The sequence below is a fragment of the Garra rufa genome, chromosome 10, assembly GCF_049309525.1.
Source record: "Garra rufa chromosome 10, GarRuf1.0, whole genome shotgun sequence".
NCBI classification, from domain to species: domain Eukaryota; kingdom Metazoa; phylum Chordata; class Actinopteri; order Cypriniformes; family Cyprinidae; genus Garra; species Garra rufa.
The window spans coordinates 4385193-4412141 of NC_133370.1; the positions used below are offsets into that span (position 1 = coordinate 4385193).

Genomic DNA, 26949 nt, shown 5'->3' on the forward strand with positions numbered 1-26949 from the left:
AGTGATGAGAATATTCTCATTCAATGAGCTTCTGGTTATATCTTACAAGTGTTATTTTAGTATTATTTTAATACTATTATAGTAGTTATTAACATTTTTTATGAGATATAAACTTTTTCTCCCAATTGTGAGTTTGTATTTCGCAATTCTGACTTTATAACTCGCAATTGTTTCTTACAGTTCTAAGAAAAAAAGTCAGAATGGTGAGATACAAACGCACAATTGGGAGAAAATGTTTATATCTCAAAATTCTGACTTTATTTCTTGCAATTGTGAGTTTATATCCTGCAATTCTGACTTTATAACTCGAAATTGGGCCTTTATATCTCACAGTTCTGAAATAAAAGTCTACTAAAAAAAAGTCTAATAAAATAACTGCGATATACAAAGTCACAAGTTTGTAAGTTTGTATCTCAATTCTGACTTGATTTCTCACAATTGTGAGTTTATATCCCACAATTCTGACTTTATATCTAGCAATTCTGACTTTATAACTCACAATTCTGATTTAATAACTTGCAATTGTGCATTTATATCTCACAGTTCTGAGAAAAATTCTGACTTTATATCTCGCAATTCTGACTTTATATCTCGTAATTCTGACTTTATATCTACCAATTCTGACTTTATAACTCGCAATTGTGCATTTATATCTCACAGTCACAAGTTTATATCTCTCAATTATGACTTGATTTCTCACAATTGTGAGTTTATTTGCCACAATTCTGACTTTATATCTACCAATTCTGACTTTATAACTCACAATTGTGCATTTATATCTCACAGTTCTGAGAAAAATTCTGACTTTATATCTCGCAATTCTGACTTTATATCTACCAATTCTGACTTTATAACTCGCAATTCTGACTTTATATCTACCAATTCTGACTTTATAACTCGCAATTGTGCATTTATATCTCACAGTCACAAGTTTATATCTCTCAATTCTGACTTGATTTCTCACAATTGTGAGTTTATTTGCCACAATTCTGACTTTAACATTTCTGACTTTGTAACTTGCATTTGTGTTAATATCTCACAGTTCTAAGAAAAAAAGTCAGAATGGCGAGGTGCAAACTCGCAATTTCGAGAAGTTAAGTCAGAATTGTAAGATAAAAAGTCGTAATTACCTTTTTTATTTTTTATTCCGTGGTGGAAACGGGCTTAAATACTTCTGCTTTGTGATCTAAAGATATCTATAGTAAAAGTTGTTTCCATATTCTAGAGCTATTCAAACTTTTTGCAAAGTGAATGAAATAGTAATGGAGTTCAGTTGGAAGTTTCAAGCTTTGAGGTGTTGCTTATAAAACAAATTGTGTTCCTCAATTGAAACGAACTCTTTGTTCGATTAGTAGCTTGTATTGTGTGTGTGTTTGTTCTCAGAGTTCAGAGCCTCAGACTCGAAAGCCGACATACCCGCTGCCTCCTCCAAAAAAACCCGGACCGCAGAGACCAGCGCCGCCTCCTTACGGTGAGAAACTCCTGCCAACATCAAAGTGTGCGTGTGATTTACTGATTTAATTAGCTCCTTCATCTGATAAGCATGAGAGTGAGTGTGCGTGTGAGTTTTAATTATATAAAAATGCATTATGACGTTTGTCTTGTTGGCTTCTTTATGCGGTAAAGAAGAGTGAAAAGATCTATCTGGTGTAGTTATATTGTTATAACATTAAGCGCTGTTGTATGTGACTGTAACCAAATTATATAACCAAATATCTTTATTTTAAATGAGATCCTTTAGAATAAATGTTAGAATGTTAGCTTGATTTATTATTTCTAGATGCGTTTCATTTGAGCAGAAATATCAGGCAGTTATCTTTAGCGAACTATAACCAAGCCCAGACTCATCCCTGAGCAAAAAGGTTTGTAAAGCAATTATATTATTTGTTTCCTACAAAACTGTGTTATGTCAGCTGTATAATTGTATAAATCAAACTTTTAATGCTGAGAATACTCATTGGATGAGCTGCTGGTTATACGTAAACAGTGTTATTTTAGTATTATTTATATACTAGCCTATTATAGTAATTACCAACATTTTTTTAAATTAGCTTTTATTTTAAAATATTCATTTTTAATTTTATTTGAAGTTTTAGCACTTTTGCTTTGTGCTTTTGTCATTTATAATTTTTTATATATGTGACCCTGGAGCACAAAACCAGTCTTAAGTCGCTGGGGTGTATTTGTAGCAATAGCCAAAAATACATTGTGTTGGTCAAAATTATTGATTTTTCTTTTATGCCAAAAATCATTAGGAAATTAAGTAAAGATCATGTTCCATGAAGATTTTTTGTAAAATTCCCACTATAAATATATTAAAATGTAATTTTTGATGAGTAATATGCATTGTTAAGAACTTAATTTGGACAACTTTAAAGGTGATTTTCTCAGTATTTTAATTTTTTTGCACCCTCAGATTCCAGATTTTCAAATAGATGTATCTCGGCCAAATATTGTCCTATCCTAACAAACCATACATCAATAGGATGCTTATTTATTGAGCTTTCATATGATGTATACATCTCAGTTTTGTAAAATTTAACCTTATGACTGGTTTTGTGGTCCATGGTCACATATTTTGTTTATTTGTCATTTTATTTTTATTTCACTTATTTTATTTTATGTATGCTTTTATTTGTATGTTTTCCGTTTTAATTTTAATTTGTTTGAGTATTTGTTTTGGACTTTTCTCTATATAGCTAAAAAAAAATATATATATATATATATATATATATATATATATATATATGTATGTAAGGGATAATCAACGGTTTGCCGTGCGTTAAAGGATTTTAAATGCACGACGTGGAGGCTAATAACCGCCCGACGCGAAGCGGAGGGTGGTTGCCTCCGCGAAGTGCATTTTAAATGCTTTAACGCACGGCAAGCCGCTGATTATCCCGCTTATTCCATGGTTATAGACAAATTAAAACTAGGATTGATATTTGCAGCGCAAAATTTGACTGAATGGATAAAAAAGACGGTTATTTTCGTCAGTTATGACACGCAGCTCTAGCATTCTGCCCGCTTCAAATCAGACTCAGAGATTAAATAGTCTGGTAAAAATCACATTTATTTGAATGAAATATAGCATTTGTTTCAGTAGATTATCGATCGACCAAGAGAGAGTGTAAAGGCAAGAGAGATGACAGTTGTGTGTGTGCGTAACGTTACCTGCCTGCATGCTGTGCGTCTCTCTCTACAAACAACAATTCATTCAAAAACAGCAGTTTTACCACCCCATTGCTGAGGAATATAATGTAGCGATCTAGTATCTAGGCTATTTTAATAAGGATCGCAGGCAAACGCTGACAAGAAGTTTATGTATGTGCGCAGCACAATGCGATCTCTCTCTCTCTCTCTCTCTCTCTCTCTCTGTGCTTTTGCGTGCATCAATTAAAGCAGCGCATTAATATAGAACGGTGATTAAACTGACTTGGAACTACCTGTGCATTAAACGGTTTTACTGCACACCTGCCAGCCAATCAGAATCCAGTATCCAGACATTCCATGGAATAAATATATATATATTTGTCACAGTTCTGTCAGTTCATGTCTTTGGTTTCTCCCATTTGTTTTCCCCCCGTTGATCTGTGTCATTTGGTTTAGCCCTCATCATTATTTCTAGCACCTGTCCTTGTATCATTAGTCATCTGTGTCACCTGTGTCTGTTGATTAGTGTGTCCTTATAAGTCTGTCTGTTTCATGAGTTCAATGTCGGTCTTTATTTGATGTTATCGTTACATGTGTGTGGATTATCCTGCCTGTTCCTGTCTGTTCCTTGAAGAAGATATTAAATATAGTGTTAATTGTTGATTCTCGACTTCGTCTCGTTCATCCAGCACGTCTGTCACGTAACAGAAAGACCGACCGAAACAGTTTTTTCCGGCACCTTCCCCTACGTTTATTTTTTCGTTTTGTTAGCCTCAGTGTTTTGTTTTTTTTTGGTTTTTCTTCATGGACCCCACAGTTCTCCTGATCCTCCTGAGGCAGGGGGAACGCTCTCTTGAGGACCACACACGTGAGTTTCTCTTCCTGGCAAACCAGTCACACTTCCCGGATAGCAGCCTATGCGTCCACTACCGCCTAGGACTGAACTCTGCCACCAAGGCGCTGCTATCCGGGGAGGGTCCTCAAGAGAGCCTGCCGGATGTCATCGAGTGGGTGTTGGCGTCCTGCCAGTCATCCTGGACTGTCGACATCGTCAAGGAGGACGTCAGCCCCACTCCAGACCCAGAACCCAGCCAAACATCACCCCGACATGCGGAGTTGCAGCCCGAACCCACCGCAGATGGAGAGCCAGAGCCGAGAGCGACAGAGCCAAAGCCTGACCCATCTGACCAGGTGCGAGAGCCGACTGCAACATCGGCGACGGTGGATTGCCACGTGGAGCGAGAGAGGGCGATAGAGAGCCCTGCCCACTGCACCACCACTGAGGGTGAGCTTGGACCTAATTCTGGGGACTTAATAGACTTTTACTCGGATCTCATCGAAGATAACTCTGGTAACTTAATTAACTTTGATATGGAAATATCCGTCTGTCCTGTCTGCCCGGAATTCCCACCCACCCACCCTCTGTCATCTGATGCCATGTTCGTCTGGCCGCCGCTGTCCCCTGACAGCCCCTCAGCTCACCCTCAGCCCACCACCTGTGCAGTGGGCTCGCCGCGGGACTGCCAGCTACCATCGGCGTCTCGGCTGGAGGATCCCTCAGCTCCGCCTCCAGCCTCCGAGTCCTGGACTCCGCCTCGGCCCTTCGACCCCGCGGTTCCACCACGGCTCTCGACGCCCTCCTCTACACCGTCGCCCGTCGATCCACCAGCTCCACCGGGCTCCATCGTCTTTTCGGCTCCGCCCTGGTCAGTCGTCACCCCATCGTCACCTCAGGACTCTGCTCCTCCGGCTGTGCCTCGTCGCGCCGTCCCACCGGCTCCTTGGGACTCCTCCTTCCTGCGGGCACAGCCTACATCCTCTGTCGCTCCGGCTCCGCCGCGGATCTCCGGGACTCCGCCACCGTCTCGGGCGCCAGAGCCTGTTCCACCTTGGCCCTCCGGATCCTCGGCGTCACCCCGGATCATCGGCTCTCCGTCTTCGCCTCGGGCTCCTTCTCCATCTGCTCCGCCTCTGTCGGTCGGCCCCATGGAGTCGGCATGCCTTCGTCCACCATGGTTCCTCCCTCCGTCGGCTCCACAGTGGGCCGTCATCATGGCTGCGGTCTGGGTCAGTTCCTCCTGCCTTACGCCCCACCCATGTCCTCCCTGGCTCCTCCCTCCGTCGTCGCCCCTCTGGACTGTACTGTCTTTCACCTGGACTTTTGTTTTGGTCCCCCTCCTGGGGTGGCGTCCTCCGCCGAAGCCACCATGGACATTTTCCTTTTTTTTCGCCCCTCTTTTCTGTTTTGTTTTTCTTTTTCTACGGCGCGAGGACGCGCCTATTCGGAGGGGGGCGTAATGTCACAGTTCTGTCAGTTCATGTCTTTGGTTTCTCCCATTTGTTTTCCCCCCGTTGATCTGTGTCATTTGGTTTAGCCCTCATCATTATTTCTAGCACCTGTCCTTGTATCATTAGTCATCTGTGTCACCTGTGTCTGTTGATTAGTGTGTCCTTATAAGTCTGTCTGTTTCATGAGTTCAATGTCGGTCTTTATTTGATGTTATCGTTACATGTGTGTGGATTATCCTGCCTGTTCCTGTCTGTTCCTTGAAGAAGATATTAAATATAGTGTTAATTGTTGATTCTCGACTTCGTCTCGTTCATCCAGCACGTCTGTCACGTAACAATATTAGTGGTGGGCATAGATTAATTTTTTTAATCTAGATTAATCTAGATTAAATCTTGAAATTAATCTAGATTAAAATGGCTAATTTGAATTCTTCTGAAGGCATTCAGAATATGTGTGCTACCCAAATAATGACTAAAAGTAAGTCTTTGAGAACGGGTTTCTCAAGCCAGGTGGCGCATTAGACCAGGCGCTCATCTCCTGTTTCCAAAATGCATTACAAACTGCTTGACAATTGCATTTACAACACAATTAACTATACAAACTTGTGTAACCAAGTACTTCTGCGCAAAAGGCTGTACGACGTGCGCGTTCCCGTAAAATACACAGGCGCGCGGGTATGGATAGCCTATCTGCGTGCATCTTCCAATAAACTGCGTTGCTTTTAGAAGCGTCAATTCAGTTGTTGCATATAGTTTAATGTCTTTATTTCGGGATTATCAAAGTAAATTATAACTCAAACTTGAGATTTTACAGGGCCACAGCAGATTTTCACTGGGGCACGTGCCCCAGTAAAAAGGGTCTAGCAACGCACCTGCCCTGAAGCGGCTTCATAGCTGCATCCATGTCTGCGCGTCTCATTTGATGTGGTAATTTCACAGAAGTTGAAGACTTGTTCTCGCCCCCTACAGTGCAATTCAACTAGATATACGTCATCCGCGCTAAAATATCAAGGTGAAAGTCATCATATTTTGCGTAGTTTAGACCCAGCTCCCAACCCAACTTTGAGAATAGATTAACGGCGATATTTTTTTTATCGCGCGATATGAGTCTCACGTTAACGCAGCACGTTAACGCCGATAACGGCCCACCACTAGTATATATGTGTGTGTGTGTGTGTGTGTTTGTTTTTGTGACATATCAGGACACAAATTGGTGTAATAACATGGGTATGACATGGGTATTACAAGGAGAGGGTGACTTATGAGGACATTGCCCATGTCCCCACTTTTCAAAAGGCTTATAAATCATACAGAATACGTTTTTTTGAGAATGTAAAGATATGCACAGTCTCCTGTGAGGGCTAGGTTTAGGTGTAGGGTGATAGCAAATATCGTTTGTACAGTATAAAAACCATTACGTCTATGGAATGTCCCCACAATTCACAAAAACAAACGTGTGTGTGTGTGTGTGTGTGTGTGTGTGTGTGTGTGTGTGTTAAGACCGCTTTTTAGTAATTGTTTAGTAACTAATTTGTTTCAGTTTGCTGCCAAGACCTTTTTTTTTTTTTTTAATTTCCGTTTAAAGTTTTTAAATTATTTTTTCATCTAGTACTTGCATTTTATTTTATTTTAATTACAGAAAGTGTTAACAGTTTTTGTTAAATTATTATATAATATTAAAATGTAATGCCACATTTGCAATTTTTTTTAAACTTTTTTTTTAATTAGCTTCAATTTGTATGTTTTCAGTTTCAATTTGTTTTAGTAATTTTCTTTTGAATTTTTGTAAATTTTTTAAATAACTAAAAAATACAAAATAATTATAATGTGAAATAATATAAAAACATATATTGTATAATTAATAATTATACAATATATAATATAGTAATAACAACACTGGTAAATATTATATGTCACACAACTTTTTGCTATCCTTGCTGCAAATTTTGCAGATACTTTCCAGTTTATTTCTAGTGCAATTCCCCATAGACCTCCATTGTAAGTGCATTATTTTAAGCTCAAGTTTTGATAAATTATTTTCTGTGGTAAAGCTTGATTTATATTGAACCTGGAGTATTCTAACAAGTTTTAATTATAAACACCTTCAGACCGCATTTCACAACCCACATTAGACATTTCCCAACACGCAAACAAACTCAATAAAATGACAGATCATGCAGAGTGAGTGTGATAATGGAAAGGCAAACACTTCTCCATTTTAACAATATCGATGTGCATCAGTGCGTTGTGAGCTCATCGTGGTACAGCTGTGACAGGGAAGATAAGAGTCTTTGCATGAGATATTCAGCTGCTGCAGCGTCATGCAAAGAGGAAGAACAGACAACTGCAGGTTTATTCGTCTACATGAAGGCAAAGTTCACACCAAAAATGTACTTATCCTCATGTTGTTTCGAACCTGTATGATTTGCTTTCATTTGACCCTGGACCACAAAACCAGAATTAAGTAGCATGGGTATATTTGTATCAGTAGCCAAAAATACATTGCATGGGTCAAAATGATTAAGTTTTCTTTTATGCCAAAAATAATCATGTTCCATTAAAATATTTAGAAAATGTCATACTATTATGCATTGCTAAGAACTTCATTTAGACAACTTTAAAGGTGTTTTTCTCAGTATTTAGATTTTTTTATAGTTGTATTTCAACCAAATATTGTCCTGTCCTAATAAACCATACATCAATGGAAGGCTTATTTATTCAGCTTTTGGATGATGTGTAAATATCAATAAAAAAAGACCCTTATGACTGGTTTTGTGGTCCAGGGTCACATATATAATACTTTTGAAATATTTAAGAAAATGAAGCCTCTTCTCTTCACCAAGGCTGCATTCGTTTGATCAGAAACACAGTAAAAACAGTAAAAATGTGAAATATTATTACAATTTAAAATAATTGATGTAATTGATTGCTCTGATCAAAGCTGACTTTTCAGCATCATAACTCCACTCTTCAGTGTCACACGATCCTTCAAAAATTCAGCATTGCATCACAGGAATTAATTATATTTTACAATATATTCACATAGAAAACAGTTATTATAAATTGTAAAAATATTTCACAATAATACTGTACTTTACTGCATTTTTTAACACATAAATGCAGCCTTGGTGAGCAGAAGAGACTTTAAAAACATTTAGGAATCGTTATGTTTTCATACTTTTGACAAGAACTGTAGTTCAAAATGACATTAGTTTGATTAAAAACAAGACAGAATGTAATGTATGAGTGATAACAGACAAATAAGGGTGGTTTTCCATGAAGAGATTGTTTTATTTGTGTATTTGCAAGATTAACATTCGTGAGGAAGTCTGTTTGTGTTTTCACAAGTGCCTATGTGTACACAACATATTTTTCAGCTTTCATCACAAATCGCCTTTAAAGTTGTTCAAATTAAATTCTTAGCAATGCATGCTACTAATCAAAAATGTACTTTTGATATATTGACAGTAGAAAATGTACAAAATATTTTCATGGAACATGATCTTTACTTAACATCCTAATGATTTTTGGCATAAAAGAGAAATGGATCATTTTGACCCGTGCAATGTATTTTTGGTTATTGCTACTTAAGACTGCTTTTGTGGTCCAGGGTCACATATAGTATCTATTACTTTACATGAGTCTATGCACTTGTGGTAGTAGCAGAATTAGAAGCGTCTCTATTCACATACTTGTATGTTTCAGGCTCAAATACATGGTGAGATTGAGATCTGAATTCAAAGACACTGTCATGTGTTTGTTTTGCACTTTGAGCTGGAGTCTCTCTCATAAAAACACTGAAGTCACCTCTAACCATCGTGTGTGTTTACGCTCTACATTCGGCGCTTTACGTTAGGACTCTTCCGCCGCGTAACCTTCACAGCGAGGTGTTTACACTACTAATTCTCTCCTGTGTTTGATGCAGGGGATTGTTTAGCGTTGTTTGTGGTGTGTTTATTGCTATAACAGGCACAGAAAGGGCATGGGTGGGGCGCTGGTAGTTTCACTACTATCTCTGAGTTAAGAAAGAAAAAAGCCCTTCCTCTCCATGGCACATGAGGCCTGTGTAGTGGTGAGAGAGATATAGAGAAGTGAGTTCCTCTAAAGTTTGCGGTTCACACCCTTAAACTGAGCACCAGCGTTCCCACGGTTGGCTAAATATGTTCATGCCAGGTTCTCACACTCTCTGGAACTGTAAATGCTGTACGTTTCTGATCTGTTTGACCCTTTGCGACTTCTCTTGTGTTTTCTCACTTTGAATGAATCATGCTGAACACCCCTTACACAGAAGAATCATGGTGCAGCTTGCATATAAAAAAATGTTAGCATCATTCCTTTGTGAGCCACTTTAATTCTTCTTTTTTCCTTAATGGATTTCTTTTTCAGGTGAATCTCATGAAAATATGTAAGGATTTTTGCATTGTGATATTTAAGCCTCTAAATTCATTATTATTTTACTACTTTTGATTTTGTAATGCTTTTTTAAATTGTTTATATATATATATGCATTACAACAGGTATTTTGCATTTATAATTTATATAACACAATTTATAATTGCATTTTTACTAGGGCTGTCAAATGATTAATCACGATTAATCACACCCGAAATAAAAGTTTATGTTTACACACTAAATGTGTGTTTACTGTGTATATTTATTATGTATATATAAATGCACACACATACATGTATAGATTTAAACAAATATTTATATGAATGAATAGTTATACTTCTATTTAATTTAGACTATATATAGAATTATAAATATTTTCTATATAAATCTAAAACAAATTCTTGAAAATACATGTGTGTGTATTTATATATACATAATAAATAAACACAGAAAACACATTTAGTATGTAAACATGAACTTTTATTTTGGATGTGATTAATCATGATTAATCATTTGACAGCCCTAATTTTTACATTTACTTTTATTTTACAATTAAAATGTATGTCAAAATAATTTAGTTACTTTGAATTTTATACAGATTTACAAATTTACATAATTATTTATATAAATTTCTTATTAAAAATCTACACATTACAGCAGGTATTTTGCATTTAGAATTTATATAATACAATTTATAATTAAATTTTTATATTTTATTTTGCAATTAAAATGTATGTTAAAATAATTTAGTTGCATGCATATTTCTTAATTGTATAGCTAAGTTAACTATTATTTTACTACTTTGGATTTTATACAGATTTTTAAATTGTGTGTAATTATATATTTATAATTACATTTTTACATTTACATTTATTTTACAATTAAAATGTATGTTAAAATAATTTAGTTGCATGCACATTTCTTAATTGTATACCTAAGTTAACTATTATTTTACTATTTTGGATTTTATACAGATTTTTAAATTGTGTGTGAATATATATATATATATATATATATATATATATATACACACACACACACACACACACACACACACACACACACACACACACACACACACACACACACACACACACACAGGTATTTAGATGATACAATTTATAATTACAATTTTTAAATTTACATTTATTTTACAATTAAAATGTATGTCATAAATAAATAATTGCATTACAAAAGTGAGTTTAATTGCATATTTCTTAATTGCCACTATCTTTAATGCATCACAGAAATTTTTTAATTTTAAAAAACCTCAGCATAAAGCACTAAAGCAGGTACAGTATTTTACAATAAAAAGATGTAATACAATTTACAATTATATTTTTACATATAAACTTATTTTACAATTAAAATGTATGTCATAAAATAAAAATTATTTCATTGTACAAGTGAGTTTAATTGCAGATTTTCTCAATTGTCACTTTAATTAATGCATCACTGTAATACATTTTTTTAAAACTCAACCAACATAAAAACATTACAACAGGTATTTTGCTATTTAAAAAGTATACAATACAATTTACAGTTAATATTTTGCATTTAAATTTATTTTACAATTAAAAATCATTTTAAATAATATAAAATAAAAATTGTTTCATTACATTAATGCTTTAAATTGCAAAGATATTTCTGTTTCTTGACAGGTTTTGTGAGATTCACCTCATATTGAGATCATTTAAATCTTGTTGGTTCTTGTAGTGGGTTGTGGTTGGTGTTGGCACTTTTTAAAGGTTTGCAAATACTGCTCAGGGTTTGAAGAAATGAAACTTTTCCAGTGGTGTTGCATTTTTTGCATCCTCAATCTAGTCTAATAGATGTCAGCCACTGCAAGGCATCTAAAGCACTCGTTTAATCTAAGATAATTAAATGTCTGCTCCAAAAGGTAAGCAGGAACATTATAGTGAGCATTATAGTCTAAGATCTCTCATTTTGTCCAAATTGTAAGGCAGCATCGCATGGGTACTTTCTGGAGAAAACAAATCCAGAATGCAATGAAAAGAACTCACTCAATGTTTATTATAAATATATTTGTATTATTTTATTATTGTATACTATAAATATGTATTTATAATTGTATATAAATATTTATTATTTTAGAATTTATATCAGTTTTTTTTAAATATACAGTTAAAGTCAAAAGTTTACGTACACCTTTCAGAATCTGCAAAAATGTTAATAATTTTACCAAAATAAGAGGGATCATTATTTAGTACTGACCTGAATAAGATATTTCACATAAAATACGTTTACATATAGTCCACAAGAGAAAACAATAGTTACATTTCTAAAAATGACCCTGTTCAAAAGTTTACATACAGTTGATTCATAATACTGTGTTGTTAACTGAATGATCCACAGATGTGTTTTTTGTTTTAGTGATAGTTGTTCATGAGTCCCTTGTTTGTCCTGAACAGTTGATCTGCCCCGATTCTTTGGTTTTTCAGCATTTTTGTGTATTTGAACCCTTTCCAACAATGACTGTATGATTATGAGATCCATCTTTTCACACTGAGGACAACTGAGGGACTCATATGCAACTATTACAGAAGGTTCAAACTATCACTGATGCTCCAGAAGGAAAAACCATGCATTAAGAGATGGGGGTGAAACTTTTTTTTTTTATGTGTACATTTTTCTTATTTTGCCTAAACATCATATTTTTTTCTTCAGAAGCTACAAAGGATATGTTTTGCTAATATGTTTCCCCGAAGACAAAATAAGATACATTTACCCTGATCTTCAAATTCAAAAAGTTTCACCCCCGGCTCTTAATGCATGTTTTTTTCCTTCTGGAGCATCAGTGAGTGTTTGAACCTTCTGTAATAGTTGCATATGAGTCCCTCAGTTGTCCTCTGTCTAAAAAGAAGGATCTCAAAACCATACAGTCATTGTTGGAAAGCGTTCAAATACACCGAAATAGAACAGCAGGCAGTTTAACTGTTCAGGTCAAACAAGCGACTCATGAACAACTATCACTAAACAAAAAACACAGCTGTGGATCATGCAGGTAACAACAAAGTATTAAGAATCAAGTGTATGTAAACTTTTGAACAGGGTCGTTTTTATAAATTTAATTATATATTTTTTCTTGTTGACTATATGTGACCCTGGACCACAAAAACCAGTCTTAAAGGGATAGTTCGAGCATTTAAGACATGAAGTTGTATGCAATCCTTATCAGCACTATAGTGTATACACACTGACCCACACTGCGTTCACCTCCCTGGTCAGAGTTCTGGCCGCTGGAAGTTTTTCAAGAAAGTAGTCACGGTTAGTTTCCGGGGCCTCAAAACTGTGCGTTTTTACGTGAAAAAAATATATGCGTTTCAAAGCTTGATTAATTTACATCACAAAAATCACTCCTGACAAAAATCATACCTCAGTTTTAATCGGCACTATATTCTTCCCGTTTCCATCAATCCGCGCTGCTGTCAGTCGCACGTTCCGATCAGCTGTTCCATTACACACTCAAATGACAACGACGTAAAAAGTAGAAAATGAACAATGGTGCGAACTTGTAAATTCCCAGGTTGTGACCACAAGAATGTGCAGGGATCGCCGTTCAGATTCCATCGTTTTCCTGCTTCTGATATAGTTATGAGACAGCTTTGGCTGGTTGCCATCGGCTACTCTGCGGGAGCTAAAATATCCAGTATCAAGGATTTTCGTGTGTGCAGTGCTCACTTCAGCGAAGACGATTACATCCCCAACCAAGGAGGAAAAATAAAAAAACGGATTTTAAAGAGTTCTGCTGTACCAGTACCACGGGTAAGCTCTATTTACTAACTTTATGTCGCATACGACAGGTTTATTTTGAAGCTAACGTCGGTTTTTAGGCTAACGTTACACTGAGAATATTCTAACCGGGGCAGTGATAGCATCGACAACAATCGACTGTCTATGTGGTGAGAAAATCGGCAAATGTCATAACTAATGAATTTAATTGAATCTATATTACACAACAAAGTATGATGCTTTGCTATATTTGTTATTGTCTGTAACTATGCGGAAGGTGTGTCGGTATCATTAAGTTTATAAGTGTGCTTGAAGTCACATACAGTTAACGTTAGGTCTAAACCAGGTATCTCCAACTCCGGTCATCGTGAGCTACATTCCTGCAGCTCGATGTTTTCCTATGACAGGACACCTTTCTCAAATTAGACATTCTGTACAAGCCTGCTAATAACCCGTTGATTTGAGTCAGGTGTGTTGCATCAGAGAAAAACTAAAACCAGCAAGACAGTAGCTCACGAGGACTGGAGATCCCATGTCTAAACTGTACAGTAAACATCTGATGTTTAGACTCCTGTGGAAATCACGTGAAACGAGGTCTAATATAAAAATATATATATATCGTCTGTTCCGTCTGACATTGTGCTAAAATTGGTTTCATCATCAGACGTTTCGTAGTCAGACATGTTGTCAGCGAGTCGCGCTATCAACAGCTGATCGGAACGTGCGAACTGACAGCAGCGCGGATTGATGGAAACGGGAAGAATATAGTGCCGATTAAAACTGAGGTATGATTTTTGTCAGGAGTGTTTTTTGTGATGTAAATTAATCAAGCTTTGAAACGCATATATTTTTTTCACGTAAAAACGCACAGTTTTGAGGCCCCGGAAACTAACCGTGACTACTTTCTTGAAAAACTTCCAGCGGCCAGAACTCTGACCAGGGAGGTGAACGCAGTGTGGGTCAGTGTGTATACACTATAGTGCTGATAAGGATTGCATACAACTTCATGTCTTAAATGCTCGAACTATCCCTTTAAGTCGCTGGGGTATATTTGTAGCAATAGCCAAAAATACATTGTATGGGTCAAAATTATTGATTTTTCTTTTATGCCAAAAATCATTAGGAAATTGAGTAAAGATCATGTTCCATGAAGATTTTTTTGCAAAATTCCTACTATAAATATATCAAAATGTAATTTTTGATTAGTAATATGCATTGTTAAGAACTTAATTTGGACAACTTTAAAGGTGATTTTCTCAGTATTTAGATTTTTTTGCACCCTCAGATTCCAGATCTTTAAAAGATGTATCTCAGCCAAATATTGTCCTATCCTAACAAACCATATATCAATAGAAAGCTTATTTATTGAACTTTCATATGATGCATACATCTCAGTTTTGTAAAATTTAACCTTATGACTGGTTTTGTGGTCCAGGGTCACATATGTAAACGTCTTTTACGTGAGATATCTTATTCAGGTCGGTACTAAATAAAAAGTCCATGCATTTTGTATGATCCTTCTTATTTAGATAAAATAATTAACATTTTGCAGATTCTGCAAGGTGTATGTGAACTTCTCACTTCAACTGTACTTATTTCATGCAATATCAAACTGAATTCATACTATTTTATTTAAAGTCATTATTTGGGCTTCTGCATGTTAAAATATGGAATATAGTTTGAGCCTGATGAATCTGTTAAATTAATGTGGATTTTACAGATTTAGCTTTCTTCAGGTTTCCTGGTCACTGTCACTTCTTTCTTCCACATATCAAGGGTGTCCTGCATCCAGGGGCGCCGCTGGGAATTCTGGGCCCTGTGCACTGACTCAGCGTATCACTATACTACGTTACCTGGGGGATCACATTTATTGTGATCTTAAAATTACATATAAAGGAAAATAAAATTTCCCTCCTTGGGGGCCCTCCCCCCATTTGGGGCCCCCATTAGTTCCCCTTTTCACCCAACTACGACGGCCCTGCCTGCATCTAGAGGCCTTTTAATCACTTTGTAAAGGTCTTGTTCATTCAGGTTATTGCAGAATTTGAACAAAAGCAGCTAGGCTTTATAAAAGCAAATTATTGTAGATATTTGCATTCATTAGTTGATCAAAATCATGAAAAATAGCCATGTGCATTGTGTTTCCTTCTGGAGCATCAGTGAGTGTTTGAACCTTCTGTAATAGTTGCATATGAGTCCCTCAGTTGTCCTCAGTGTGAAAAGATGGATCTCAGAATCATACAGTCATTGTTGGGATCAAAGGCATCACATACAAAAATGCTGAAAAACCAAAGACTTTGTGGGACAAACAAAGGACTCATGAACAACTATCACTAAACAAAAAACAGCTCAAAAGATCAAAATCATGATAAACTATAAATAGCCAGTCATTACTCTTATTAGTGCTTATATTAGATTAAATGTTGATAAACTGTTGGTCAAATCATATGAGATACGCTGCTACTCTACTACTTAAGCAGAAAAATTCTGTCCAGCTGCTTTTGACTAAATTCTACAGCACTTTTCATGATTTAAATGATCTTTCATTGTTCTGTTCTGTTGGTGTTTGGGTGTCATCTGTGTTTTCTTTGACACTTTCAGGGAAGAATTCATCCGCCACATTTAGCGCTTCAGGGGTTCATAGTCAAGGGTTTGGTGCTCCAGCTAATCGAAAGACACAAACGGACAGAGGACCTGTCTCCTCGTCCTCAACATTACGGTCTGCAGTTAACGCATCCTCGACGTTACCAGACTTTAGAGCCGTAAGTCCGGTATGATGCCGTCTGATCGTCTCCATCTAGCTAGTTTCTGCTGTCATCGTTTGCAATTGCATCCGCTTCATACCGACGCTGCTTCCTCCGCTGCCATTTTGTCCGTTTGCATTGTCCGTTGCATGCTAATGCCAGAATCATCTATGCTTTACACACACTGAAAAAGAAAACTATCTGTAAATGTCCTTACCCTAGATATTAGATGAGTTTGTATCTTCATCAGATTTGGAGAGATTCAGCATTATGTCACTTGCTCACCAATGGATCCTCTGTAGTGAATGGGTGCCGTCAGAATGAGAGTCCAAACAGCTGATAAAAACATTGCAATAATCCACAAGTAATCAACACCACTCCAGTCCATCAGTTTACGTCTTGAGAAGACAAAAGCCGAGGGTTTGTAAGAAACAAGTCCATCATTAAAATGTTTTTAACTAAAATATGAGTCCCTGATCCAAAAAGTGGTACACTTCAAGCAGCGTTTACAAGCTCTAAACAAATATGTGCGTGGATTTTGATGTGAGAAAACAACAGGAGATGGACCTGTTCACTAGAGGAAGCATTTTTATGCATTATGGACTCATATTTTATCTTTAAAAAAACTGTTTAAAAGTTTTATTATTGGGTTTGTTTCTCACAAACACGCAGATTTTGTCTTCTCAAGACGCTTACTGATGGACTGGAGTGGTTACTTGTGGATTATTGTGATGTGTTTATCAGCTGTTTGTACTCTCATTCTGACGGCACCCATTCACTACACAGGATCCATTGTTGAACAAGTGACGCAATGCTACGTTTCTCCAAATCTGATGAAGAAACAAACTTCAGAGAGTAAGGACGTTTTCAGCAAATGAAAAGAGATGTTTCATCATTTATTCATCATTTATCCGCCCTCATGTTGTTCTAAACTTGTACAAGCCATACAACTTGCACACTACAAAAACAAAGACATGAAAACAAAGCATTGATCAGTAGTTGAAGAATATTAAAACTGATGATGCAGCTGAACAAGAGCAACAAGAGGAAGTTCTGTAGTGGAACAAAACCTTTGTTGAAGATTGAAGCAGACAGCCTGTTTGTTTTGAGCAAATCCTTTGATTTCGAGCATTTTTCGAGCTGAAAAACACATCTGGTAAAATTTATAACCCTTAGACTTTTTAAAGTTAGTACAACAAAATGGAAGCTTGTGGAACAAAATAGTTTTAATTTCCATTAAAACGATAAGATCAGCGATGCACAAATTGTGCAGAGCAAACATTTGATAATTTACATACAGTTTATATTTAGTAGTCAGTAATCTGATAAGAATCAAAAGGAAGCTGTTTGATGTTTTACCAGGCATTCCTCACAATCATTTTCACACAATTTCAGTTTCATTCATAACAGGGTGGAATATAATTTATTTTTTATAAATTAGTAGATGTTTATTGTTTTAGCCATAAACAGGGTTCATACAAGATGCTTGAAGTGCTTGAATTGGACTTTTTGAAAGTTAAGGTACTTGAAAAGTGCTTGAGTTATTGAAAGACAATGTATCTATGAAATACATGTTTAATTTTGTCAATAAGCAGATATCTTTTCACACAAAATACACTAAAAACATCATACCATTTTCGCTTATTTCAGTTCATGTCAGAAAACAATCGAGCTAAGCAGTGTTGTACTGGCAAAAAGAGGAACGTATGAAGCAAATCAATTAAGTCATTTACGCTGGAACCGCTCCAATTGAGTCAAACTTGTGACCTTGATCATTCATTTCAAGTGATTCACTAGCAAAAACTAGATCAAATAAAAAAAGCACATAGTAATGGGTGAAACAAATATTTTCAGTACTCTGAATGAGTTAAACCGACCATTGCTTAGCAAAATTATTCACTATTAAGATGTGCTCGAATCGGATTGCATATCTTAAATCGTTTATTTCAGATCGTGACTTTAAATTATGTATCGTAAATCATTTGATTTAGATTAGAACTTAGGAGCACATATCACAAATCATTTATTTAGATCGGAACATTTAGTGAATTAAATGATTCAAATTGAATTATTCAAATCAAATGATTCGTGATACGCAATTTGAAGTCTCATTCTAAAGGTCATTGCACACTGTCCGAATTTTTCGCAGGTTAAAAAATAAATACGACCTCACGTCATGTCAGTCACCGAAATTTTCGTCCATCAAAAAAAAGAAGAAGCATTTTTTGCATTTTCCGCATTCATAGCAAGCATTTTGAGAGCTGTTTTGACAGTTCAGATGCACCGTAAAAGCAAACGCCAAAATATAGAATTGCGTCTGACAAGTTCATCCACTTTGTCTGGCAGCACAATGCACTGTAATGGTCCTTGTACACTGTTCACAGAAATTAATGGTCTTCTTTATATGTGACCCTGGACCACAAAACCAGTCATAAGGTTAAATTTTTACAAAACTGAGATATAAACATCATATGAAAGCTCAATAAATAAGCTTTCTATTGATGTATGGTTTGTTAGGATAGGACAATATTTGGCCGAGATACATCTATTTGAAAATCTGGAATCTGAGGGTGCAAAAAAATCTAAATACTGAGAAAATCACCTTTAAAGTTGTCCAAATTAAGTTCTTAACAATGCATATTACTAATCAAAAATTACATTTTGATAGGTTTACAGTAGGAATTTTACAAAAAATCTTCATGGAACATGATCTTTACTTAATTTCCTAATGATTTTTGACATAAAAGAAAAATCAATAATTTTGACCCATACAATGTATTTTTGGCTATTGCTACAAATATACCCCAGCGACTTAAGACTGGTTTTGTGGTCCAGGGTCACATATTATGCGGCTCCAGTAACACTAGCAAAGCATCAAAGTTTTCTGATATCCTGAAGTAAACTTTGAATCACCCGGAGCTCATTAATAAGGAAGTGCACATAAAAAGTTGTCTCTTTTTTCTTTCTATTTCTTTTCTCTTTTTAAGAAGAGAGTGGACAACAAAATCATCCTCGCTGCTTGAAGATTCCATTTTGTATTGTTTTGCAATTTTGTATTTAAATTTTTTTTCCCACAACGGATAAATTAATATGCGTCGGACTCAGTGTGCAAGGTTTCTATGCGTGACACATTTTTTTGAATTACGAATACGAAAAAACGCATATGAAAAGTCAAATCGGGACTTCAAAGCATGGATCATGAATCATTTCATTTAGATCAGAACTTCGGAGCAGTTTTGCAAATCTTTGGCTTTAGATCGAAACTTCGGAGCACAGATCACAAATCATTTGATTCAGATCAGGACTTTGGACCGATTTCATAAATTTTTTTTTTTTTTTTTTTTTTTTTGAAAACATCAAACCATTAATACCAGTACAGTTATTCAAAAAAAGAAAAGAAAAGAAAAGGTATACACAAATTAATACGAAAATTAACTGTGGTTTTATAGTATAGTAAAAGTGTAGTATACTTTGTACTACTTTAGTAAAACTTATTTTTAGTTTTATAAGTATATTTTTATTTATCTATTTATCTTTCTGTTTTAAAATTAAAAATGTAAGGCATTGTTCAATAAGTGAGATCTCTGATTGAAGTCCTTGACTGAAAAAACCTTCATTAAATTTACTCGTGGTTGCAATTAATTTATTTTAGCTGCATTTAAGTAAAAAAAATGTTGAAGGTTAGTCAACTAAGTGTGTTTATTTAAATGTAGCTTAAAAAAAACTGAGTAAATTCAATGAATCCTTTTTTTCAATGTATCTGTACGAACCCTGTATAAATCTTATGAGCCTTTAATGATTAATGCTTTAAACAAGATACAAAAATACATATGATTCCAGATATACTCTCTGAAAGTTGAAGTTGGCTTACAGGTTTTCTTTTTAAGGATGTTGAAATGTTTATTTACAAGTGAAAATGCAATTTTTAGCTCTTCAATGGTGTCACCTTTGTCGCGGCTTGCGAGCCGGTCGTGACACTGGTTTCTGCAACAACTTTAACACCATCTTTCCTGTGCTATAGTACTTTCTTTAACTCACTCCATAATTTCACAATTCAGAAAACTGCATATGAAAATGCATATGATTCTCATAATAGAATTAATATTTTAGGATGATTTTAAATGCCTTTATATATTCTAGTAGTACACCAAAGTGCCCTTTTAAAAACTCATCATGACAATATGACCTCAGAATGACACTTTGGTCTAGAAAAGTGAGAAGCTTCTACCCAAAGTGCTTCCTGTTTTCAGACAGAAAGTGGCAACTGGTTTCACCACAGTGCCACGGTTGCTTTACACTGTTTTTGCAAATGTATCATTTAAAAAAAAAAGTATAATAATATGCTTTTCGAATCAATATGTTAAGCATATTTGCTGGAGAACATGCTGAATTGTATTAATTGTGCAAGTATCAATGCAAAATTGCTTTGCACAACCTTACTAGATCGTATCAGAAGTAAACAGTTAAGTAGAATTGAACTTTAATAGTTAAGCATCAGGTCGAACTCAGGTCAGCTGGTTCAAAAGTGCTACAGCTGACCTGAATGCACCCTGAGTTGCATGGCTTTTTTGCACAGATGCATTTTGCATGTTTGCATGCGGCTTTGTGTTGTGTATGCCGTGCTTCTTGTGTCTTCAGAGCTGTGCTGTAATTTGTCTTTCTCCCAGGCACTGAACACATGAAGGTAAGGTGAAACGCGGGTCTGCCGACCACATCAGAGCTGCTGCATGTGTTTTTGTCAACCATAAAACACCTACTCCACCCTGCGTGCTCACAAATCCCTACACAAATCACCCTGAGAAATCAGACCGTACATTGAAGCTCTGTAAAACAGCAGCAGCAAATGTAAGACCAGCCGACCAACCGCAGTGAGAAAAGAGCAAATACACAGTTCATTTAGGGTAATGAAGCATTGGAGATTTCTTTGCAATTGCATTCGATGCATTGATTTTATTGTAAAATAGTGCACTTTTCAAGCAAATGTGATAAAAACAAATGAAAAAGAAATAGGTTTTCAAATATAAAGTGTGTATTTGCATCTTTTTTTTTTTTAATGCAAGCACATTTGATAGTTTAAATGTATTCCTGGACCACAAAACCAGTCTTAAGTAGCAATAGACAAAAATACATTGTATGGGTTAAAATTAAAAAAAAATATTTTATGCCAAAACAATTCGGATATTAAGTAAAGATTGTGTTCTGTGAAGTTATTTTGTAAATTTCCTACTGTAAATATATCAAAACTTAATTTTCGATTAGTAATATGCATTGTTGACCAAATTTAAAGGCGATTTTCTCTGTATTTTAATTTTTTTTCACCCTCTAGATTTTTAAATAACAAACCATCAATGGAAAGCTTTTTCTTCATCTTTCAGATGATGTTTAAATCTCAGTTTCAAAAACTGACACTTGTGATGTTTTTGTGGTCCAGGGTCACATTTTCTGTTTGATTTTTGTAATGGATCTCATAAAGTGAATTAGTTTGTGATGATTGCGCTTCATTCTCTGTGTTTGGTCACTGGTGGCTTACATTTGATGAAAACCAAAGGCTTTACGGCTTTGGTTGTTTTCTTGGCTTTCAATCACTGGTTGCACAACAGATGATGTACTGTAAATGATCCTTGGTCTGTTTTGGACCAATTGTAAAAAAAAGAAAGCAAATCACGTTACATTTGATGTTAATTTTGTACAGATCACTTGTGTTTGTGTGAAATGAGTGATTTGGGCTGATATGAGGGCTGGGCGATGTATTGAATAGTCACTATATTTTTTTAATACTTTTATACTGACAGCATATAATTATTTAGCACTTTAATTTTTTTTACATTTTCGTGGTTTAATGTGCTTTTTAATTGGCTGTTAAGTAGGGCTGCAGGATTAATCGATATATAAACTCAAAATCGTGTGCTTGTCAGCTAAAGAGAAGCTGTGGTTTTCAATAAAAATAAAAGTTTGTTGTTTTAAAGTTAGATAGAAATATTTTTTTGTGATTTGTTAATTATTATATCATTTTTGTTAAATATTAAAGACATTTATTTAGAAATATATAAAAAAAAGCAAAAGAAAAGCTGCATTCTAATGTATATAATAATAATAATAATTTTATTTTGCAGTGTAATGTTACAATACTTAAATCCAATTTTTAGTAACTTTATATTTTTTTATATATTTTTTATAGTTTTGTTATTTTTATTTAGTAATAATACATTTCCTCGAATATAATAATAAAAATAATAATGCTTTTTTGTTATTTTATCTTTTATAATTTTATATATATATATATATGTATATATATATTAGTCATTTTTATATTTTTATTTAGTAACAATAAATTTCCTCTAACATATAAAATATAATAAGACTTTATCTACAAGAGAGAAGCGTTTTCCATAAAAATAAAAGGTTGATGGTCTAACATTTTAAAAACAAATAAATTATGTTGTAATGTTTTTTGTTAATTATTATATAATTTTGTGTTAAATATTAATTGAAAATATTCATTTTAGCAGTAAAATATTACAATAGTAATGTTTCATAATTTATAGTAATTCTATATTTGGTATTTTTTGGCTATTTTGTACATTTTTATTTAGTAATAATACATTTCCTCTAATATATAATAATAATAATAATTATTATTATTGTATACTTTTTAAAATATAATTTTATTTTGCAGTGTAATATTACAATAGTTAAATTTTGTTTTTAGTAACTTTTTAGAATAATAATAATTCTTATTGTTGGTGTTATAATTATTATATAATTAATATAAATATTTTGTATTTAAATATTAAAATAACAATATTAAATTTTTTTTGTCAGTAATTTTATCTTTTTATATTATTCTTTTTCTTTTTTTTTTAGCAATTTTTATATATTTTTTTAGTAATAATACATTTCCTCTAATATAATAATCATCCTCATCGCGATAATAATAATAATTATTATTATTATTGACATTATTAATACATATTATCATTATATAAATGTTTGCCCTTAAAAACAAGCATAGCAAACCTGGGGAGAAAAAAAAATATTCTCGATCACAATTATATTTTTTTCTCCTCTTAAATCATGCAGCCCTGGAAAAACATGTCTTGATTACCTATTAAAAAATAAATAAATTAAATAGTTTTTTTTTAATTGACTTTTTAAACATTTCAGAGCAACTGTAAAAATATTAGGATAATCAAGGCAATTTTTTTTTTGGTATATATCTATATATCGGCCAGCCCTACAGTACTGCTTTCTGCTGTATGTGTGTGTGCGATGTAGTCGTAGTTTGCGTAATAATGACGTTTATTTTCCGGTTCAGTTCGGAAATGAGACGCAGCAGCTGGAGTGGGCCAAGCGGGAGAGTCAGAGAGAGGAGGCGGAGCGAATCCGGAGGCTCCGCCTACAAGAACAACAAGACCTGGAACTGGCTCTGGCTCTCAGTCGAGCTGAAATGCCCCGAACATGAAGCTGCTACGTTTTTGGATTCAGTCCTTCGACAACGCAATGAAGCTTTTGCCCCAATCCCACGCTCTTCCTGAAGATCTCTCAGGTTTGCTGTAGCCATCACTGAACCAACGACATGCAACAAAACCAAAGGTCAAAGTTATAGATTAAAATGCTCAACCACTGAATTATGCTTTATGAAGATGATATACAGCTTTATCAAATACTGCAGGACTCTAGTCATTTATTGATGCACAGAAGTCTAATTATTGATTTCAGATTCGTCCCAAAATGCTTCATATCTCAGTGTCTTCAGGACCGTTTGACTATGATCAACTCTGTTCATTAGAGAAATGCTTTCAATCAGGTCTTTTGGTATGATTTACTAAATGCATGACATTTAGCCACTATATGATCATATATGATGTCTGTATTCACACATAAACCTGCATAACCAATGCATTCCCTACAGTGAAGAACAAACCTTTTATTAGATGCATGAAGATCAAATGAAGCATATTCTTTAGTTCTGAAGGAACTTGTTTGCACTGTTTATATTCAAGTGAGATGATCTAGAAATCAATCTGAGTTGTATTTTTATGTTTAACCCTTTAAATCTTGATTAGATCCTCTAGATGACAGCAGATCTCACAAACCAGCCCACTTTCACCTGGTTTTAACCCTTTTCTTGAAGTATATTTTGCTTTGAAGTAAAGCCTTATACTGTATATTGAGCTTGTTCTTATTATGTATTCTTATATTTATTGTACATGTGATACTTAACACTAAAATCAGCAGGTTATGGCTTGTTTATATGGTAAAGAAGTGAATTCTGGTGTTTATATGGGTTTGATTTTCTCTTTTGAAGATTCTACTGACCTTCAATGTTTTTGTGTGTTTTGGTTCTTTTGTGGAAAATGGTTAATGATTTTATAATTTGTGCTGCTTTTCAGTGTTTTAATAAATGTCAAACATATTTATCTGAATTTACTGGAATAGTTTTTTTTTTCTTTTAATGAAAAACATCTTGAAGCCATTTCCTTGCAAAAGCAAAAGAAATGGTGTGTATATATATATATATATATATATATATATATATATATATATATATATATATATATATAATTTATTAAATTATATTTAAAAAAAATTTAAATATATTATTAAAATCATATTTAATATAAATTAAAATGATAAAATGTATATAAATAATAAAATAATATGTAAAAATATTAAAATCGCAAAAGCAAAATAAATTAAGTGTATATAAATTTTTAATTAAATAAATTATATTTTAAATATATTAAAATATAATATTAAAATAACATATATATATATATATATATATATATATAAAATGTATATATATTTAAATATATTTATTTGAAATGCGCACACACACACCCACATATATATATATATATATATATATATATATATATATATATATAAATTCATATAAATAATAAAATATTAAATGTATAAATATGTATATGTGTGTGTATATATATATATATTATAAATACATTTTAATATTAATCATAATTTTAATTATATTTATACATATATATATAAAATATGTATAAAAATAACATTAAAATCGCAAAAGAAATCAAGTGTATATAGTTTTTAAATAAATTTATTATTAAAATTATATATATATATATATGTATAAGAAATATGTATATATATATAAAAAGAACATATTAAAATTATAATAGAAATTATGTATATATATATATATATATATTTTAATGTAATGAATTACATATATTTAAATATATTAAAATTGTATATATATATATTTTTATAAATAATAAATGATATGATGAATATGATAAATATAAATATAAAAAAATGATCAATACAATATATATATATATATATATATATATATATATAATTTGTAATTAAGTGTGTATATATTTTAATGAATTTTTTTATTTTTTCATGTTTTCAACAATAATAATAATACTTTTTAATAATAATTTTAAAAAAAATTCTTAAATTTTAGATATTTATATAGATATTAGATATTTATGCATTTAGCAGATACATTTGTCCAAAGCATCCTATTCAGTTCATGCATTTGCTGGAAACCCATGACCTTAGTGTTGCATGATCTACATGATCTGGACTGTATTCATGCAACTTTATATTGAAAGACAAATATGAAATGAAGAAGCTGCAGTGTTCAATATCTGCTTTTAAAATAGTTACTAGTGAGTTTCTGCCATGAGTTGCACCAGTTTCCAGAACAATGAGACGGTTTGAGCAGCATTCTGTGTGCACCTGCGACTCATGTTCATGTTAGCAGCATCTGTAAACTGACCTGAACTGTTTCTATTGATGCAGTAATCTAGTATGAGCTGTGCTTGTCCTGCTGTGTGGCTCTAATGGTGGAACGTGACGTTTGGCATCCATGCACGACTCTCGCCTCGTCTATCAGACGTTTGTCTTTTGCAAATGCTCTGTGAACGGCTTCAGCAAATTGCTGTTTTTCCTGGATCCGTCCAGTAACACAAGCTTAAAGAATGGAGCCTGAGCTCGAGTCGGACTGAAACGGAGTCCTTGGAAAGATTGAGATCTAAGTGTGAAAATAATTTAACAGCTGCATGAATTTTAGCTTCGGTATGTTAATTACCCCCATTTGGAATAACAGGAAATTCCTGTGCGAGTTTGTATTTACTGAAGGCCGCTGAAAGAGCTGATTTTAAGATGGACAAATGAGACGGGCTCAGGTGACAGGAACATAAGGCTCCGGCTCTTTCCTCATTCGTGTTTTTCTTTGCACTCGATCGCTCACCTACTTAACCGTCCACACGTGCGCTTCGTTTACGGGCCTCGCCAGACATTCTTGTCTAGTCTTTGGATTTAGCTGTGGTTTTAATGCTGAGGGCTTAAATGCTGGGATCAGGGATTACTGACCAGCACACTATATTACCACACTGAAACCAATTCATTACATCTCTTACATATGGAAGTCTGTTTCAGATCATTGTAATCTCATAATTCTGCCTTTTTATTTTTTTTAATAGTTTGTCTTACAATTCTGACTTTTCTTTGCATAATTGCAAGTTTTTATCTTACAATTCTGACTTTTCTCCCCTCAATTCTGAGTTTAGATCTTGCAATTCTGACTTTTTCTCACAATTATGATTTTATATCTTGCAATTCT

At 34.0% G+C, this 26949-nt stretch overlaps 1 protein-coding gene across 1 annotated transcript in view; it reads left to right on the forward strand.

Annotated features, from left to right (window-relative positions):
- eps15l1b (epidermal growth factor receptor pathway substrate 15-like 1b) overlaps positions 1–24732 on the forward strand; it is a 61688-nt gene extending 36956 nt beyond the window's left edge. The window contains exons 19-21 of the mRNA XM_073848486.1: positions 1384–1471; positions 16189–16358; positions 23647–24732. Of these exons, the coding sequence (XP_073704587.1) occupies positions 1384–1471; positions 16189–16358; positions 23647–23793 (405 nt within the window). The 3' untranslated portion in view covers positions 23794–24732. The remainder of the gene's footprint in view (positions 1–1383; positions 1472–16188; positions 16359–23646) is intronic.
- The last annotated feature ends 2217 nt before the right edge of the window (positions 24733–26949 follow it).